Genomic DNA, 20,197 nt, shown 5'->3' with positions numbered 1-20,197 from the left:
AGGCAGCCTTGAAGATTACAGTAGTGAAGAAATGTTGTACCCCGAACCAGTTAATTCAATTTGAGAACATAAAGAAGTTAAATTAACATTAACATTGACTCTACTCTGTATATGTACTCTGTAAGTGGTTCACAAATACACAAGATGCGTCGCTATTAATTGTTTTCATTTACATTCAGACAGAGACAGTGAAAGAGATAGGTCTTTTATAACAAACTTATACATACGTAGAACTCATATTTATATTCACTATTGTAATGTTCAAACACAACACTTCCTCCCATTAAAGCCGTGGCAGATACTTTTACACCTTATACACATGTATATAAATCAAATCTAAAGAACTCACCTCACTATACTTCCTCTCGGTCTGAGGCTGCGCCACGTACGGAGTACCCATAGCATTCTGGATGACGTCCATCTCCAACGCGAGCGAGCGGCGCATGTACGCGTACAGCTCGTGCGGAGCGTGGCTGTTGACAATCAAACGTCAATGTCAATGTCAAACGGTGAAGGTCAAAGTCAAAATCAAAAGTTGTGTATCAATGAAAACTTTGTCGTTTTTGGGTAGTCGGTTAAAGATTGAAGGTTAAAGCCAAAAGTTATTTGTGAAGGTCAAGATCAAAAGATATATCAATGTCAAAGTCAACAACTAAATTAAAAGCTAGTCAATAACTAAATTAAATGCTAGTCAACAACTAAATTAAAAGCTATGTCAACGTCAAGTTAAAAAAATTATCTAATATGAAAGTGACAGACACAATACATTTTTTTAATGAAGAATTATATCAAAATCAATATCAACAAATTAATTTACTTTAGATATATCAAGATAAAATTCAAATTAAACATTGACTATCAAAATCACGAAGATTAAACTCAAACACGACTTTGATTTTCAAACAGATCAAATAACACTTTCTATGTTTTTCACCAACAATTAAAAAACTTAATAGGAAACAAATAAATTCTGAATCCTGTGAAATGGACAATACCAGTCTTCAATATAATTTTCAACATAAATTAAAATTCACAGAATTACTCAACAAACCACATTAAAACAAAATTCATTTGAAATATACAAATCATATTTCAGTATTCAACCTGCGGTTTTGCTAACATAAATTTTAAAATATTTCTCTCAAATAACTCCCATACATACATAACCTCAAGCCTGTCTCCCATGGGGGTAGGCAGAGACAATGGAACGCCAATAGCTACACCTCTTTCGCTTCAGTCATCAGTCTTTTTAATAATAATAAATAATTCCCAATCATAGTTAGTCAAAACAAGTATAAATAAAAAAACTTTTTATGTTAAACTGTTCAACTTCTTAAAAACATGTTAAATACTAGCTGATGTTTTCACCGGAGATGTGCTATGTAGCTATGCTACGAAGATGTTATGTGTTACTTAGTTTAACAGCTAAGCTGTGAAACTAATTAACTGAGCAAAGAAGATGCGCAGCTCGAGTACACAATCTATCGATAGTAGGAAAATAGATCCATAGCACGCATCTATAGCATGCATTTTTCCATATAAAAAACATAGCTTAGCTGAGTCCGTTTCCAGTGCTAAGCTATGTATACCAATGAATATAATTGGTGGAAGCCAAACGCATCCACAGCAACGTAGCATAGCACATCTCTGATAGAAAAACACTCTTACAGACTGAAAAGTAAGTTTTCCAATTGTGAGAGAATTCATCAAATCGGTTCATTTTTGATGCCTATTCAATACAATTTTTTCCTCTTATATCACCCACAATACCATATGGGGAAACCTCATATGACCGTATTTAAACCACATAATTTGTTATCATCTTGGCTGACAATATACCAAAAATAAGCGAAATAGGCCCAGTAGGTAAGCCAAACCCTGCATTATCCTCTTTGAGCTAATTTGAACACTATTTACAAATGCATTATAACAGCCACACCGCATGTGCGTAACATTCCTAGACAACCTACAACATTACAGCTCTTCTGTGGTCAAGGAACATGGAGCTGTTCAGTGTTCACACAGAATTCAATACTTGATTAATTTAAATATAATTATTGTGTTTGAAAAACGTTTTTTAACGTTTTTTGGTTTTCATTGAAATATTTAGATGTATTATGCTTCTGTAGACGAGTACTACTTGTAGTTTCATTTAAGTCATATAAGTGATCTCCATACTGTATATTAATATAGTTACATTACAAATTCATGTCTATTTTCCTTATTTTGTTTTCATAAGTACCAAAATGTAATTTCATGATAAACAAAGTGTCATGACTAATTGTAAGGTTAAATTTATTATCACCTCGTGAAACTAAACTGAATGACTATGAGCCTCCTCTACATAATCTCCGCAGGCAGGCGGGTTGGAGATCACTGTGTAAAAGGTTCAGGTTTATCAGGGAGTGCTGCTGCCGTGACTTTAGCTTTAACAGCAATTGATATTTATACTTATAGATTATGCGAACCATTTTTTAACTTTTATGGACCACCGGTTGGATACCACTTTAATAAGGATAGCAGCAAATCTTTACATTTTTATGAACCCACCTGAGCTACTTCCCAAGTGTAAGAATTATAACAATACCTGTTTGCTGCTGGTGAATATGATCCTCTAGCAAGGCTTGAAACTAGTCGAGTTCCTCATCAAACAGTTACATGAGTAAGCCGGTAACATTATAATTAATGCTCATTTTTCCAGACCTCTTGTCCAGCAGTGTTAACATTTTGAGTTAAATTTTATTAACTGTATTGAGCTTCGGTAACTAGGGTTTCTCAATCAATACGTTATAATTAACTGTCAATGTAGTTGTTTACAAACAAAATAATAATACGTACTGACATAGTGCTTATAAAAAAGAAAAAAAATTATAGACAGGATTATGAAAGCTATTTGAGCTGATTATAAACGCAGCTTGTCGGTCTCTATCTAATGTTGTCCCTTATCCCCTAACTCACTCGCGAAAATATTAGAGGAGAAATTGAAGAAACCTTAATGCAAGCACAAGAACTTGTGCAAGAAGTAACAAAAATATAAATACCACATATTATCACACTCCATCATAATATAACACCAACTAAACCACTCCTAGGTAAGCAGGAACGCACTAACACAATTTATCACCAATTTATTAAATAAAGAAACTAAAATATGCTCAAAATAATAACACACACTGCAATAACAAAACAACAACGACTAAGACAAGGCGCCATTAATTGACTATTTTGACAGCACAACAGATGATTTTCTTGAAATATCAATAAAAAGAAATGTTGCCATAAGACAAGAATGTACTTGTCGGCTGTTCCCCAGAATCAGAGAGATTTTACTCCTCGTTTTTTTTTCGGGGGAAAATCATTCAATAGCTTCTCCCGCCTTTCGCGAGGCGAGAGGGAGTGTAATACTCTTACTGACTAAAAAAAAACCATCCCGTTCCTACTCTTGCTTTTCGAGCCAGAGCCCCGGTAAACCCGCTAGGTAGTCCGTAAGATTTTCTCCCCTAAGTTAAGGGAGAATCAAATCAGTTGTTTAAGGGGAAATTATTTTTGTGGTAATAATACTAAACATTATATTATAACTTTCGTGAGATATACTAAACTTATAATTAAATTTTTAAGGCTTAATAACGCGAAAGGAAAGCGACTAGTTTCAAGCCATGCTAGAGGCTCATATTAATGAGCAGCATTCCACGACACACGACGCGGCGATTGTCGCGCTGCTACTGAATGTGAGCCTCTAGCATAGCTTGAAGCTAATCGAGTTCCTCGTCAAATAATTTTACATGTTATTTTTGATAATTTATTTGTGAAGATTAATACAGATAAACACAACGAATACGTCGTATATTTGTTATTCACACGTGTTTGCATGTTATTGCTTGCCGATGAGCAGTGGGTGTATCTTTAAATAAATAAATAAATAAATTAACTTATTATATTCATAAGTTTCTTAATTAAAATATTTTATTTAATTTACGGGAAATTAATTTTTAAGAGGAAAATACTTTCTAGATATGGTAACACTGTTCCACGACAAAAATCTTAAATGGCAACACAGCTTCATGTTAAAATACTTTAAATAACTTTGTGTGATTGCTTATGCTTATCAATCCAAAATCGAATTGGGATTAAAATCGGCTATTAAGAGAAATTGTAAACATTTTTTAGGAGTAACAAATGGAGTTTTTTGCTCGTTCTTTTCCAGCTTCACTTTCAGACTATTATTAATTTATTTATTTGTTAACAATTTAAAAGTACTTATTTATGGAGTAGAATAATTGACTTGATGTAAGAAAAAGCCAACCAAGAATATACAGAAATATTTCTTAAGCAAAACAAAGTTTGCAGGGACCACTAGTACAAAATAATTATATAATATTCTGCATGTATCCTCTTATTGAAGATCTCACTCAAACAGAACGGACATAAGCTGACATTGAAAATTAAGTATCACAGAAAAATCTCTTAAGTGAAACAAAGTTTGCGGTGTCCGCTAATCCATAATAATTATGTAATATTTATTTATTTATTTTCCATATAAATTACATTACAATATACTAAGCCCCACAAAACCGTTTTAATAGTTTGACTGTGGGGTCGCTGAGTCTCTATGTTAATAATATACATATGTTTTTACAAATTAAAAGTGTCTGAGTAATATAATTTTAATTTACGTTCATTCTACATGTAACCTCTTATTGAACATCACAAACAGCTCGGACCAAAAATAATTAAAACAAACCTGTACTGCATGTGGAAGTTCTTGGCAGCGTCCAGCAGCTTCATCTTGGTAACAAACATGTCCGGAGACAGCATCAGGTCAGCATGAGCCTGGATCTCCTGCACCAGCTCATCCACGAAGAACCGTTGCTGGTCTTCCGGTTCTGCAGTCCTGTGGGAGAAAGGTGGAAGTTTTAGTATATGAAAAATATTTATTACTTCTTAATCATCATCAACAGCCTATTCTCGTCTACTCCTGGACACAGGCCTCTCCAATGGCAACCACTGAGCTCGATCGTCAGCTCTAGGCATCCAACCACTACCTACTTTGTCAGACAAAGTATTAGTCCTTAATGGATTGCACAAAAAAGATTGTGATGGGAGCCTCCAGTTAAGCATTGTCAGGCTGCATTGGGAGTATATTGTTGTATACTTTAAGTGTGGGAGAGCCATGCTTCGGCACTGCTGGGCCGGCTCGACCGGAGTGATACCACGGCCTCACAGAAAACCGACGTGAAACAACGCTTGCGTTGTGTTTCATTGGGTGAGTGAGGTAACTGCAGGCCCAGTTAGCAGCCCAGTGCAATCTTTCCAATCCTCGATTCCCCAAAAACCGTTAAATTCCTAACCCCTAAAAGGCCGGCAACGCAATAGGCCAGTTTCCTACTAGTCAAATTCACTACTTTCTTCGAAACATCAAAAACTATATTTTCTATGAACTTTGTATGAAATACTCTATTATGATGTCATAAGTTACGTGTTGACGTCAAATAACAGACTTATTTCTAGAAATTTAGCTAGAAAACATTTAAAATTAAGTAGTTCATCATAAGTTTTTGACGTCAAATAGCAGACTTATTTCTAGAAATTTAGCTAGATAAAATTGAAAATTAAGTAGTTCATCAAATTTATGAATGAGAGTGTGATTATTTTTTAATATTTTATTGTATTGAAAAGTTGTAATAATTTATTTTTGTCCCAGTCATCATCCCTATTTGGTTTGTGTGTATAAAGGGTGACTGGTAATTAGTGAACGATATTTAAACACATGATTGTACTCATGACTACAAACAACCATGTGATAGAGGTTACCGGAGGCCCAATTATTTATTTTATTTTTATTTTACACTTTATGAACATTGAAACAAAGGTGGTCTTAATGCCAATTTGGTATTCTCTAACAGTCAACTTTAGAGTGATGCAAAAAGACAACAGTAGATATAATAATTACTCCCGTCCCAATCTCTGATTCCCCAACAACCCTTAAATTCCTAACCCCCAAAAGGCCGGCAACGCACTTATAACGCCTCTGGTGTTTCAAGCGTCCATGGGCAGCGGCGATTGCTTACCATCAGGGGTCTTAGTCTGCTATTACAATTGTATCAGAATGGTCGATCATTGAGCAGTGCAAGAGGGACGGAGCTATGTAGGTTGTATAGCTCCGTCCCTCTTGCACTGCTCAATGATCGACCATTGTGACACAATTGTAATAGCAGACTAAGGCCCCAGGTGATCCGTCTGCTCGTTTACCGGCTTATATACCATAAAAAAGGGTTTTTATTCGACTTACCAAATTCTGCTCTCGATCCATGGTGCCAAACAGTGGCGTACTTCAATCGGGAAGTGATCCCCGTAGATGGTACGGACCTAAGGACAAAATGACGTTTTTTATTATAACTTTCGTGAGACATTTTTTTTGTGGGGGGAAAATCATCTAATGACTTCTCCCGCCTTGGGCGCGGCGAGAGGGAGTGTCAGACTCTTACTGACTAAAAACAACCCCGTTCCTTCTCCTGCTTTTCGAGCCGGAGCCCCGGTAAACCCGCTAGGTAGTCCGCAGCTCTGGATTTCGTGAGACAAACTAAATTAATCGCCACGTCGTGTGTCGCGGAATGCTGCTCATGAATATGAGCCTCTAGCATGGCTTGAAACTAGTCGAGTTCCTCGTCAAACAGTTACGTGAGTAAGCCGATAACATAATAATTAACATTTTAAATTGACTGCCTCGTTGATCGAGTGGTCGCAAGTGCGAGGCAAGGGGTCTCGCGTTCGATTCCCGAATCGGGCAAAGTATTACTGGGCCTTTTTTGGCCAAAAAATTATCAGTAGTAGGTAACACGGAAATTTCTCTGTAACAGCACGGAGTCTGAAATTGTGTCCAGTATATGACAATAGGATTAACCCTATTACATGGGACTTATAACACAAATGATGAAAAGTTAGTGTACATTGTATAGCGGCATTACGTGCCGTAATGTGCACCTCTGCCTACAATACATTACAAATTCTACATTATCAATATTAATATAGAGTCTGGAATAGTATGGCTGAAGGTTTACCTTCTGGAGACTCTCCGGAGGCAGCTGCTGAGCTCTAGCCCAGAGAGACATCTTCGATCTGAAACAAAAAGAAACGTATTTGTTGTAATAAAGTGTGGGAGAGCCATGCTTCGGCACGGCTGGGCCGGCTCGACCGGAGTAATACCACGGCCGAGCTGTACACCGACGTGTAACAACGCTTGCGTTGTGTTTCGTTGTGTGTGTGAAGTTACCGGAGGCTCAGTTAGGCCTTCCAATTCTCCGATTCTCCAACAGGCCTTAAATTCCTAACCACTAAAAGGCCGGCAACGTACTTGTGCAGCGTTATTTCGTTGTGTGAGTGAGGTTACCGGAGGCCCTAATACCCCCTCCCCAATTCCTAACCTCCAAAAGGCCGGCAAAGCACTTGTAACGCCTCTGGTGTCCATGGGCAGCGGCCATTGCTTACCATCAGGTGCTTAGGAAGCTTGTTTACCGACTTATACTTAAAAAAAATCTGTTGGTTCCTAATCTCTGAAATGGCAGATAGCTACTTCTATTCCCGCACGGAGCAACTCTTTGTGTTATACACCAAATTGTTGTTTTGGGTCTCGATGTCATGTGCATGTGAACTTGTATGTTTGTAAACGCACCCACGACATAGGAGAAAATCTTAATGATGGGGCAATGTTATAAAAAAAACTTGTACTTATAGTATACAATAAAATTATCAATATCTTTTTATAGTTAGGTACTTACTATATTTTTAAACGCAGCACTGATAAGAAACGACGCTCCTATATTTCGGTTATCTGTAAAAAAAAATAAGAGGTTAAGGCAAGATCATATTTATTACCTAATTCTAAACTGTAAAAATAGTTAAATTATTATGTTTTTCGGCTTCCTCACGTAACTGTTTGACGAGAAACTCGACTAGTTTCGAGCCATACTAGAATACGTGGAGTGCTACTGACGAATACGAGCTTAGTCGAGTTCCTCGTCTAATAGCTACATGAGTAAGCCGAAAAACATAATAATTAATTTAGTATTTCTTACTAAACTTAATATAATACCAACATGTCAAAATGTGATTAAAATAAGAATAACAGCTAAGCTTTATTTTTATATGGAAAGATGCGTGCTATGGTTGTATACTATGGATGGCTTCCCTACTATCGAACATCGCATAACTACTCGGGCTGCGATCTTCCTCGCACACAGCTTAGTATCAGTGGAAACGGTCACATAGTTTCACAGCTTAGCTATTACATCTTCGTAACATAGCTACATAGCACATGTCTGATGGAAAATCACCATTAACCATAGTATTTTTATTACGTGTTATCTTATGTATTTTTCTTATTCCGCAGATTAACTAGTTACTAAATGTGTCAAAATGTATGTTGCCGTACTCTAACCGGGTTTCGTGTTGAGACAAATGCCCCTAATTATGTATCATCTAAATGTACACATGAATGCAATAAATAATTTGAGTTTGACTATTGAGTTTGACGATATTTTGCCTTCTGCGGACCTTTGGTTGACAACCACTGGTTAGATTATAAACGCTACATAAATAAAACATGTCGACAATAGTTGCAACGATGAATAATGCTGCCTAATTAACTCGTTACAATAAATGCCAATCAGCCGTACTCAGAGTTATTTATCTATAAGTGTGGGCTCGCCATGCTTCGGCACTGCTGGGCCGGCTCGACCGGAGTGATACCACGGCCGAGCAGGAAATCGACGTGAAACAACGCTTGCGTTGTGTGAGTGAGGTTACCGGAGGCTCAATTACCCCCTTCCCAATCCCCGATTCCCCAACAACCCTTAAATTCCTAACCCCCAAAATGCCGGCAACGCACTTGTAACGGCTCTGGTGTTTCGGGTGTCCATGGGCGACGGCGATTATTTATTCCATAAAAAAAAATGGTTTCTTAAGTCCTTAACTAGGATGTTTTTCTACCAGAGATGTGCTATGTAGCTATGCTACGAAGATGTAATAGTTAGCTAAGCTGTGAAACTATGTGACCATTTCCACTGATACTAAGCTATATAGCTGTGCGAGGAAGATGCGCAGCTTGAGTATGCGATGTATCGATAGTAGGGAAGCCATCCACAGCAGGCATCTTTCCATATAAAAAACAGCTTAGCTGAGTCCGTTTCCACCAGTGCTAAGCTATGTGTACCAATGAATATGATGGGTGAAAGCCAAACGCATTCACAGCAACGTAGCATAGCACATCTCTGGTGGAAAAGCACCCACAGCGATTGTTTTCGAAACAAAATCGTTACAAAAGAATAGGTCGTTAAGTAACCATTAAATGACTCTAACCGCCATACTCAGAGTCATTTAATGGTTACTAAACCCAGTCCTTAGCAATTGTTTTCTATACAAAATCGTTACTAAGGAATAGTTTATGTCACCATTAAATGTCTCTGAATGCGGCAGTAAGTCTGTATTGATTAATTAAAGAATAATTAGCACTTTAGTTGTTATCCTTCAATGAACGTGTTTTAATAAATATCACGCTTATACAACCGAAGGGTAGACAGAGAAAAAAGCTAACTGGGTTAACCTAAAGGCTCACTCTTGAATCCAATTCCGATCGATCAACATTGATACCAGAACCGTGCGTACAGCGCAAAGCGTTCCGCGCGCGCCTCAAAGAGTCATCAGACCACCACAGATGGGACCCAGTAGGGCTGATGCCTGATCTGGAGCCGCGGTTAACCAGGGCTCCGGCTCAAAAAGCAGGAGTAGAAACGAGGTGGTATTTAGCCAGTAAGAGTCTGACAATCGGGCAAGGTGAGGAGTGTCAGACTCTTACTAAGTAAAAACCACCCTGTTGCTAGTCCTGCTTTTGAGCCGGAGCCCCGGTAAACCCGCTAGGTAGTCCGCAACTCCGGATCTCATTTCAGGATAGCATAGTAACTTATGTTTACAACAGATAGTTACCTAGTATTTGAGCACAAAATAGGGCTGTTACTATAAAAATGAATTAGTCATTAGACAATAGTAGGTGTGTCATTTACACCGCTACCTACCCCCTAGGGATTAGCGGGCGTGAATTTAACACGTAAATGTGGTACATATTAGCCTATTAGCGACAATTTAATGCGGCTCGACAAGCAGGAGTAGAAACGCGGTGGCGTTTAGTCAGTAAGAGTCTGACTCTCTCTCGCCGCACCCAAAGCCAAAGAGGAGATAACTATTTCATGATTTTTTAAACTCATAAAAACCTCTCGATCCAGAGAAAAACCATATGTAGACAACACCGACGATAAAACGATATCATATGGTTAGTAACTAATGAGACATACGGTTGGTGGAATGGTTAGGCAATCGACCTCCGTGTAACATGTCGCAGATTCAATTCCCGCACGGTACAATTCTTTGTAGGATCCACAAATTTTTGTTCCAGATCTGAATTTGAAATTGTATGTTTGTAAACGCAGTACACAGGAGATCTTAGCGGTGAGGCAAAATTTAAAAAACGAACTGACAGATGACCGATACCTATTATCTAACCTAAAAGGTTACCGGCCTACCGGGGCTACAGCTCGAAGCATAAGTAGGAACGCGGTGGTGTTTAGTCAGTAAGTGTCTGACACTCTCTCTCGCTCGCAAGTCATTCGATGATTTTCCGCCCTCAAATAAAAAAAAACAAAAGAAAAATGCCTATCAGGAGCAATTTACTGCGGCTTGTTTACTCACTACTCATCTTGCTTTTGTGTGTATGTTTGTTACTCAATCACGTCAAAACTGCTGAAGAGATCAGGATGAAATTTAAAACAGGGGTAGATTATAATTTGGAATAACACATATACTTCTTTTTATCCCACGGGAACGCGGGCGAAGCCGCTGGCAGAAGCTAGTCTATACAAGTAAACTAATAGTGCTCTGTATCTGGCCTATTTCAGTCAGCAACACAGCATACACGTGTTATCCTAACGCAACTAATAATAAACTAACTAATGTTTGTTTATCCCACACAAACTTGAACTACAGAACATTATTATTTTCAAAATCTATATAACTATAAAAATAATTTGCTGTTCGTTAGTCTCGCTAAAACTCGAGAACGGCTGGACCGATCTGGCTAATTTTCGTCTTGAATTAGTTATTTGAGGAAGTCCAAGGAAGGTTTAAAAGTTGAGAAAAAAAAATGTTTGAAATTGGTCTGGAACAACACATAAGACATTTTGTTATCCCACGGGACCGCTACCGAAGCCACTGGCAGAAGTTATTACCTAAATAAAATTATTCTTCCTTTCAAAACACTCTTTTTTATGGAATTGGGTGCAAACAAGCAGATGGGTCACCCGGGGTCTTAGTCTGCTGCAGAGGGAAGCAGCTATACAACCTACATATGTCCGTCCCTCTTGCACTGCTCAATGATCAACCATTCTGACACAATTGTAATAGCAGACTAAGGCCCCTGAAGGTAAGCAATCATTGCTGCTCATGGACACCACACATTCACACAGAGTGTGTGTGTACACACTCTAAACACTGATAGATATTGCATCAAAATCCATTCAGTAGTTTTTGAGTTTAACACAAACAGATGCAACAGAGGAACTTGTTTTATATTTAATTATGTAAATGATATGGAAATATATTTAAAAATCAAAGGATGCAGAAATGTATTTAATAATAGGTAACTAGTTAGTGAAAGTAGACAAACCTGTCATAATATTATATATCTAACTATATTTATGTAACAAATTTAATATCAATAACTAGGTCATCCTATTGATATTTTTGTAGTAGGTAAATAATATTGGTTATAAGATTACTCATACATAGACATAACTGAGTTTGTGTCGGCGTTTCTTCTCAGAGTAGTCCGATAGGAAATGCCGGCCTCATCTAATTATTTAAGAGATTGACGTGTAAAAGTGTTGTATATTTAACTAATCTTTATAACATTAAAACTGAAAACTGTATTCACTAGAAACATTAGTGGTTTTTTTCTGTTTAAAAAAAAATGCCCCACACTAGGTATATGTGCTGTATCGTGGGTGCGTTTATAAACACACACATGACACCCAGACTCGGAACAAAAATATGTGAATCACACAAAGAGTTGTTCCTTGCGGGAATCTAAACCACCACATATTGCACGACAGCTAGTTACCCAGTCACCGCACAAACCTAACCTAACAAAACTATCTTTCAGGTCATCTGTCCACCTCAGGGGTGTATCACATAAAACCAACTTTACAATACTAGCTAGTATTTTTGGGTTGGTTCCAGAAGATTCTATCTAGACTACTGTCATTAGACAGAGACTCTACAACACTGTGATAACCATATCCTTCTCAACTGGTACCTGTGTCTAGCCGCTATAAGCCAAGCCAGGTGACATTTAAGTCTGACTGCCAATAGAAAACAGAAAATCATCCAGTAACTTATCCCGCCTTGAGCGAAGCGAAAAGGAGTGTCAGACTCTTACTGACTTAAAACCACCCTGTTCCTACTCATGCTTTTCGAGCCAGAGCCACAGTAAAACCCACTAGGTAGTCTACAGCTCAGGTTTCAACTCGCCTGCCTGCGGAGATTATGACAAACCCCTCTTATGTAGAGGAGGCCCAGTAAACTGTGTCAGGGTGACTAAGGTAAGGTCTATTACTGATTTAATTACTCATCACCACATTGGCGAGCTCATATAGTCATATGAGCTCTGAGATACATTAATATTATGTGTGGTTTCTGTCTAATGTGGGACAAAGACAGGAGTTTATGTAGGTATGTATTATAACTAGTTTACATGACACTAGTATGTGAACCCCGGAGTCCTATCTTAAGTGAACACATAAGACAAAGGATTTTATACTACAAATTGAATATTATCAAGCAAATCTTCTTAGGAACAGTGAAAGCAAGGTATTTAGAACATATCCTGGTATGTAAAAGGCAGGAATGGGACTAAATAGAGACTTAAAATAGACTTTTTAACTTAACATATTGCTAGCATTTTTGTAGTAGAATTTTACACAAAAACGCATGATCAGCACGTTCAAAGTATGCCTACATTATCTAGGGCACTCAATAATAGACAAATTATAACTTAAACAATAAAAATTACCTTTCAACAGCACATTATAACACGAAAAACGTATTTAAAAAAGTTTTCAAACGCTAACTGCGCCACAAACTAAAACTTGCACTTTTATGACAAAAACAAGGCAAAGGTAACCTTTCCGAAATGCCAGAAGCATTAACAACTTTTTCACATCCATGCAATTCCAGGGGTGGGTTGACCCCGACAGTTTACCTGTATCGAACGCTCTGAGCCAATTCCAAGAAATTTTGACGCACACACTCAACACCAATGCGAACACAGCGCAACAACGCACACTTACATAGCAGTTTTAATTTTAGTACACATATTTACTTACGTTTCTCGTATGAAAATTTCTCGATATTAATCACTTTTTACTAATCCTGTCATCACATTAAACTTTAGTGGTTGTTTAACATTATTTTTGTATTAATTTGCACACCGGTACAGTATGAGTGAGACAAAAAACTGATGACAAAAAAATGAACTTCAAGGAAACTCATGCAAAAACATACCTCCCCGTCACCCGCGCACCCCTGATTGACATTTGAAATGATACCAGACTCAAATTTGTAAAGCCCCGCATAAATGCTACCTACCAATCACGAATTAGGTCACCTAATCCTACTTTGATAAAGTTTTTGATATTAATTATATTTTTGCTTTTAGATTTTATTTCAGTACCAAAATATTAACAAAGAGAACTGAAGTGAAAGAAATATATATTACCAAGTTTCAAATAATAAAGTTAACTCAAGATGTAAAAATCATTACATCTTTAATATAATTTCCATTAAATTTGAAATAAAAAAGAAATATTGGTTTACGATCAGAAAATAGCATTTCATAAACAATCTTATACCGTGGCAGATACAATATTACCCATAAATGTGGAATTTTTACACACTAGCCACACTCAGAGGCATTTCCTGGAATTCGTCTGGCTGTCTCGGTTGTCTTTATTTATTCAACGTTCAGAAACGATAAAATAATTTAAAATGATGACATAATATTACGATACCAGTCAAATTTTTACCAATATCAATGCAAATTATGAATACTAAAAAAACACTCAATTTACAACAAAAATTGTAAGGTAAATTTGAACACATTTTTGTAGTACTACCTTCCATGTGTAATTTTAGAACGAAACGTCAAAATCAAACATGGCGCGGGAATTTTAAAAGTCATTGCGTGACGTAATAAGTGAAATATTTCATTTGGTGTCATTTTACAGCCATGTTAACACATTAAAATAATAAAAAATATATAATTTTATAAGAAAATATTATAATACCCTTAAAAAAACTAGAAAAAATATGGAAAAACCTAAAGTTAGGAAGACTAAAACCATGTAAGTTTTTTATAACGCTTATACCTACATAATAATTTGTTAATACGAAATGTAGAGTGCTTTTCCACCAGAAATGTGTTATGTAGGTATACTATGAAGATGTTATAGCTAAGCTGTGAAACTATGTGACCGTTTCCACCGATACTAAGCTATGTAGCTGTGTGGGATGTTCAGCTCGAGTATGCGATGTATCGATAGTAGGGAAGCCATCCATAGCATGCATCTTTCCACATAAAAAACATATCTTAGTCCGTTTCCACCAGTGCTAAGTTATGTGTACCAATGAATATTATTGGTGGAAGCCAAACGCATCCACAACAACGTAGCATAGCACATCTCTGGTGGAAAGCATCCACAATGTGAACTACTTCTCCAAAGTGCCAAATAAATTATGAACCTACTTTTTTTAATTACAAACACATAATTATTATGTTATCGGCTTACTCACGTAACTGTTTGACGAGGAACTCGACTAGTTTCAAGCCATGCTAGAGGTGGTACTCAGTAGCAGCGCGACAGTCGCCGCGTCGTGTGTCGCGGAATGCTGCTCATGAATATGAGCCTCTAACATGGCTTGAAACTCGAGTTCCTCGTCAAACAGTTACATGAGTACGCCTTATAACCTCATCTTCCATGGGGGTAGACAGAGACAATGGACCACCAATTACTACGAATCTTAAATACCTCTTTCGCTTCATCATATCGTTGATAAGTCTGCGTTTAACCAAAGATGTGGCCGAGGATGAAGCACACAGACTTAGAAAGTACCTTTTTACTTTGACCTTGAAAAGACCCGGGTCTGTTAAAGTCTTTTCATGATTTTTTCGTGAGTAAGCCGATAACATAATAATTAATTTAGTATGTCTCACGAAAGTTTTAATAAAATTACAGGCAGATTACTTACCCAGCTCCCTATCTGCACTCATGGAACAGTGAAGCGCCACCGCTTTTGAAAAAGTGCAGCCCTATAAGGACCCGTCGGTTAGTACATAGTACATACAACATATATAATGAATGGTACTAAGGTGGCGGCTTGTCGTTCTATGTGGAGGACTAAGGGGGAGGCCTTTGTTCGGCAGTGGACGTGATGTTGATGATGATGAATGGTAGTACTGCTATAATAGTTAGTTTACTTTTTTAACTGTGGGAGAGCTATGTTTCGGCACTGCTGTGTCGGCTCGACCGGAGTGATACCATGGCCGAGCAGAAAACCCGACGTGAAACAACGCTTGCATTGTGTTTCGTTGTGTAAGTGAGGCTCAATTACCTCCCGTCCCAATCTTCCCAATCCCCAAAGATCCTCAAATTCCTAACCTCCAAAAGCCAGCAACGTAATTGTAACGCCCCTGAAGTTTCGGGTGTCCATGGGCAGCGGGATTCCTTACCATCAGATGATCCGTCTGCTCGTTCACCGGCTTATACCATAATTAAAAAAGTACGTCATAGGTGACCAGTGAACCACTTTATACAGAGTAGAGTCAACGTTTATTTAACTTCTGTCTGTTCTGTCAAATTGAGCTAACTGGTCCGCGGTACGAAATTTCTTCACTATTGTAATCTTCAAACACAACACTACCTCCCATTAAAGCCGTGGCAGATACTTTTAGAACACCTTATATTTCTGCAGGCTCTTCCACAGTCCACGAAGACCGATCAGTACTCCAAAAATAAAAAGCAAATCCTACTCAGCAGTCAGGGGACCTGATCCTACGGCACCACATTTGAAATATGGAGTGTTTAGCAATAAAAGGATAATTGCTAACAGGTTAGTTTTTGACTGATTGATTTTTTGTATTTTCTACCGTACTCAGAGTCATTTAATAGTTACTTAACCCAGTCCTTTTTTTGAAGAGGGAAAATCATCCAGTTACTTCTCCTGCCTTGGGCGAGAGGGTGTGTCAGACTCTTACTGACTAAAAAAGTAAAAACCACCCCATTCGTACTCCTGCTTTCCGTGCCGGAGCTCCGGTAACCTGCTAGGTAGTTCGCAGCTCCGGATCAGACATATTCTATAATCTTTGAGGTGCGAGCGGAACGCGGGTCTAGTTCTGGTCGGGCTAACCTTGCTCACCGTCCACAGACCCGCTAATGAAATTTTGTTATTGCGATAAAATAAAAATAATGACTATACAACAAAAGTTTCTTTGGGAAAGTTGTTTGTAATCATGAGTACAATTGCGTGTTTAAATATCATACACTAATTACCAGTCACCCTATTTTTATGTTATTCAGGGCCACGGTCCTACCAAAAGGTAAGCAGCCTACACCCAACTCCAGACACAGTAATGTTCTCAAGGACAAGTTATCTGATGACCTGATGAGCCGACACAGCATGTCTCCCACCATGAAGTGTCCGGTGCATAGAAGCAGGCAGTTGCAACGTAAGTATTCCTTATTTTATTAGACTTAGGATCAAATACTGAAATGCTATTCAATTTTAAGTTGTGTTTAAATATAAATTAGATTGCACGACGACTTTGGTGGAAAAGCACCCTAATACCGACATAGTAGATAGTCTCACGATCGTCAATAGTCTCACGAACATCAACGGTCTCACAATATTGACAATATACATATTATATCGTCACGCCTTTTATTCCCGAAAGTGTAAGCAGAGGTGCTATACAATGTACACCCACTTTTCACCATTTGTGTTATAAGTCCCATGTAATAGGGGTGAGCCTATTGCCATATACTGGGCACAATTCCAAACACCGTGCTACTACTGAGAAATCTTTGAAAAAACCGAATAAAAACCGAAAAAAACCTACTTTGCCCAACCCGGGGTTCGCACCCGAAACCCGTTGTCCGGCAGTCGCACTTGCGACCACAGATATAGTAAATAGTTTAGGCACATTTCCAGACTCCGTGCTACTACTGAGAAATTTTCGAAAAACCGAAAAAAGCCCAGCAATAATTCCCCCGACCCGGGATTCGAACCCGACACCACTTGCCCGGCACTTGTACTTGCAACTACTCAGCCAACGAGGCAGTCTCACAATTACCAACTAAACATTAAAACCTCTTCCTTTCCAGCGCAAATACGCGAGTCCCCAGTCTTCGTATTCCGCACTATAGACAAATCTTTTACTCGACAACTCTCACTATCAAAAATGATGCATTACGACATAAAGCCAAAGAAATATAACATGTCTGCCCCCTCTAGTTTCTGCCCCTTATACAATCAGAGAATATGTCAGAGAGCTAAGTCTCCTGTTCGCAAAACTGTGAGACAAAATTAATAGTTTTATGTAAAACACAACACTACAGTACTCTCAACAAATCTTGGCAGGTCTGAACTACGTGCAGAAGGCTGTGCAATAAGTGTAAAGGGTCAATTGTATTTAGAAATGGTCAATCTCTAGCCTAGATCGCCGCCCCCCGCACCTCGCCTCATGCCATCATTTGGTTCTAAAAATTACCCATTGCGCAGCCTTCTGCACGTAGTTCAGACCTGCCAAGATCCGTTGAGAGTACTGTACCTCCCATTAAAGGCGCGGGCCCACGTGTTAAGCTTCGCTTAGTAAGAAAATGTATGTGATTGTGTCCGCTGCAACCCGCGTAGAGGCTACGCATGAATGCACGTCATTAATACACGCGTGGCTTGCTCAAATAGGCGTTTACATAGCTCGATGCTGTCAACGTGAGTCTACATTTCCACTTGAGTACACGAATAAACATGACCCACGACTACATTCAGGAATATATTTCGGAGAATGTGCGGGGGAAATGCATAACTTGATTCCCCCTAGTCCTTTCCATCATCGAACCACAAGACAATCGGCGAGGCGCCACCGCTTCATGGTAGATATCCCACCCACTCGCACGAAGCGCTTCGCTTCAAGCTTCCTTGTGCGAACTGCCAGGGAGTGGAATTCTTTGCCGGAGTCTGTGTTTCCTGATGGGTATAACCTGGACTCTTCACGCTATATACATATATAGTCGTGGGTTATATTCGTGTACTCCAGTGGAAACGTAGACCCGAATTGTCAAACAAATTAATATACGCAGCCAAAATGTGCCGCGATGGGCCCGCGCCTTAAAGCCGTGGTAGATACTTTTAGAACACCTTATATATCTATGTCTCAAGAGTGTTTTAAAGTACGCGTCCACAGGCCCGCATCGTACGCATCGGACGCAACGGATTTTAGTTTGTCTTGTATAGAAACTCATACAACTGCGTCCACTGATCCGCATCGTACGGACCGCATCATCGGCAATGCCTACATGCGATGCGTACTGATGACGTCATACGGAATGCGTGCGATGCGTACGATGCGGGTCTGTGGACGCTTTCCTTTAAGCGTATTTCTAAATGTTGTAAAAAGTCAGTATTCCTGCCAATGGGAATCCATTTCCCATAAGTATAAACTTTTTGTTTCGAATTGTTAAATGATAAGTGTATCAATATAATATTCTACTGTGTGTGACTTTAGTTCATTGTTTGTGTTTTATTTTACCAATAACCTATCAATAATTCTATCTGTAAATAATGATCACCGAGCAGACGGATCACCTGATGGATGGGGTCAACACTAGAGTTCTAGAGTTACAAGTTCGTTGCAGTACTTTTGGGGGTTAGGAAATTAAAGGTTGTTAAGGATTCGGAAATGGGGAGATTAGAGAGGGGGAGTTGGTAATTGGACCTCCGGTAACGTCACTCATACAACGAAACACAACGCAAGCGTTGTTTTACGACGGTTTTCTGTAAGGCCGTGGTATCACTCCGGTCGAGCCGGCCCATTCATGCCGAACCATGTCTCTCCCACTCTTCGTTTTGAAACACTCGTTAGTATGGGTATAAATAAAACTCGAATCATACACTTATACTATCAGTTTATTTCATTATTCCATTCGAATGATAGTTTTATTAAAAGCACTTTTAAAAACATATTCTTTCATGTTAAGTTTACACATATGCGACAATAGATGGCGTTGAAAACAAATTGTGAAAGTAGAGACAAAATATTGATATTTCATTATAAATACGTCTACTTTATTGGCTTATTATTATTTATTAATTTCAAATACCTTATTGGCAACATATACTTAGAATTAATATTAGAATATTCAATCAAAATTTTGCCTCTCAACATATTTCATGATAATATCATTAATGAATAAGGAATATATTTTTAAAAGTGATTGTTTTAAGACAATACAATAGGTTCCTTACAATTAAACACTGCAGTCGTTATGTTAGTTCCACGAATTACCGCTAAGCCACTATGGCAGCACTGTGCTTTAACAAAAAGATGATCAAAATTAAAAATGATATTTTCAAATGACGGTTGCCATAGTAACGAAGCTTATTGACAGTTAGTTTACATAAAGCAGGTGAATAGAAGCATTATTTTACATTACACGACATCTTCAATCAGATTTTTTACCAGTGGTTAAGTATATTTTATAAGCATATACATAGAAGTACGCATAACGCCTTTTATTCCCGAAGAGGTAGGCAGAAGTGCACATTACGGCACGTAATGCCGCTATACAATGTACACCTACTTTTCACCATTTGTGTTATAAGTCCCATGTAATAGCGAGTCTATTGCCGTATACTGGGCACAATTCCAGACTCCATGCTACTACTGAGAATTTTTCGAAAAACCGAAAAAAGCCCAGTAATACTTGGCCCGAGCCGGAAATCGACCTCGAGACCCCTTGTCCAGCAGTCGCACTTGCAACCACTCGGCTAATGAAGCATTATATACACATAACTTACTGTCTTTACCTAAAATTGATATTAA

The 20,197-nt window shown here is 38.3% G+C and overlaps 2 protein-coding genes across 19 annotated transcripts in view; one reads left to right on the top strand and one right to left on the bottom strand.

Moving 5' to 3' along the window:
* LOC126910632 (signal transducer and activator of transcription 5B-like) overlaps positions 1–13,601 on the bottom strand; it is a 52,738-nt gene extending 39,137 nt beyond the window's left edge. For 9 of the 18 annotated variants that reach the window (XM_050700692.1, XM_050700691.1, XM_050700690.1 and 6 more), the window contains exons 1-6: positions 13,428–13,601; positions 7,776–7,828; positions 7,059–7,116; positions 6,290–6,366; positions 4,742–4,891; positions 350–473 (exon numbers count right to left, since the gene is read on the bottom strand). In XM_050700692.1, coding sequence (XP_050556649.1) covers positions 350–473; positions 4,742–4,891; positions 6,290–6,366; positions 7,059–7,109 — 402 coding nt within the window. In that variant the 5' untranslated portion in view covers positions 7,110–7,116; positions 7,776–7,828; positions 13,428–13,601. Of the gene's footprint in view, positions 1–349; positions 474–4,741; positions 4,892–6,289; positions 6,367–7,058; positions 7,117–7,775; positions 7,829–13,114; positions 13,270–13,303; positions 13,350–13,427 lie in introns of those variants that run through there. The other 9 variants (XM_050700680.1, XM_050700694.1, XM_050700695.1 and 6 more) reach the window with 5 other exon arrangements.
* Positions 13,602–14,295: 694 nt separating this feature from the next.
* Positions 14,296–18,881, top strand: LOC118281118 (uncharacterized). The gene is made up of 5 exons (XM_050700783.1): positions 14,296–14,444; positions 15,336–15,425; positions 16,072–16,209; positions 16,677–16,825; positions 17,481–18,881. The coding sequence occupies exons 1-5, from the start codon at positions 14,410–14,412 to the stop codon at positions 17,684–17,686; spliced, it is 618 nt and encodes a 205-aa protein (XP_050556740.1). The 5' UTR covers positions 14,296–14,409; the 3' UTR covers positions 17,687–18,881.
* The last annotated feature ends 1,316 nt before the right edge of the window (positions 18,882–20,197 follow it).

This window comes from Spodoptera frugiperda, chromosome 19 (genome assembly GCF_023101765.2).
Source record: "Spodoptera frugiperda isolate SF20-4 chromosome 19, AGI-APGP_CSIRO_Sfru_2.0, whole genome shotgun sequence".
In the NCBI taxonomy this organism is placed as follows: domain Eukaryota; kingdom Metazoa; phylum Arthropoda; class Insecta; order Lepidoptera; family Noctuidae; genus Spodoptera; species Spodoptera frugiperda.
This window is presented reverse-complemented; position numbering and strand designations above follow the sequence as displayed.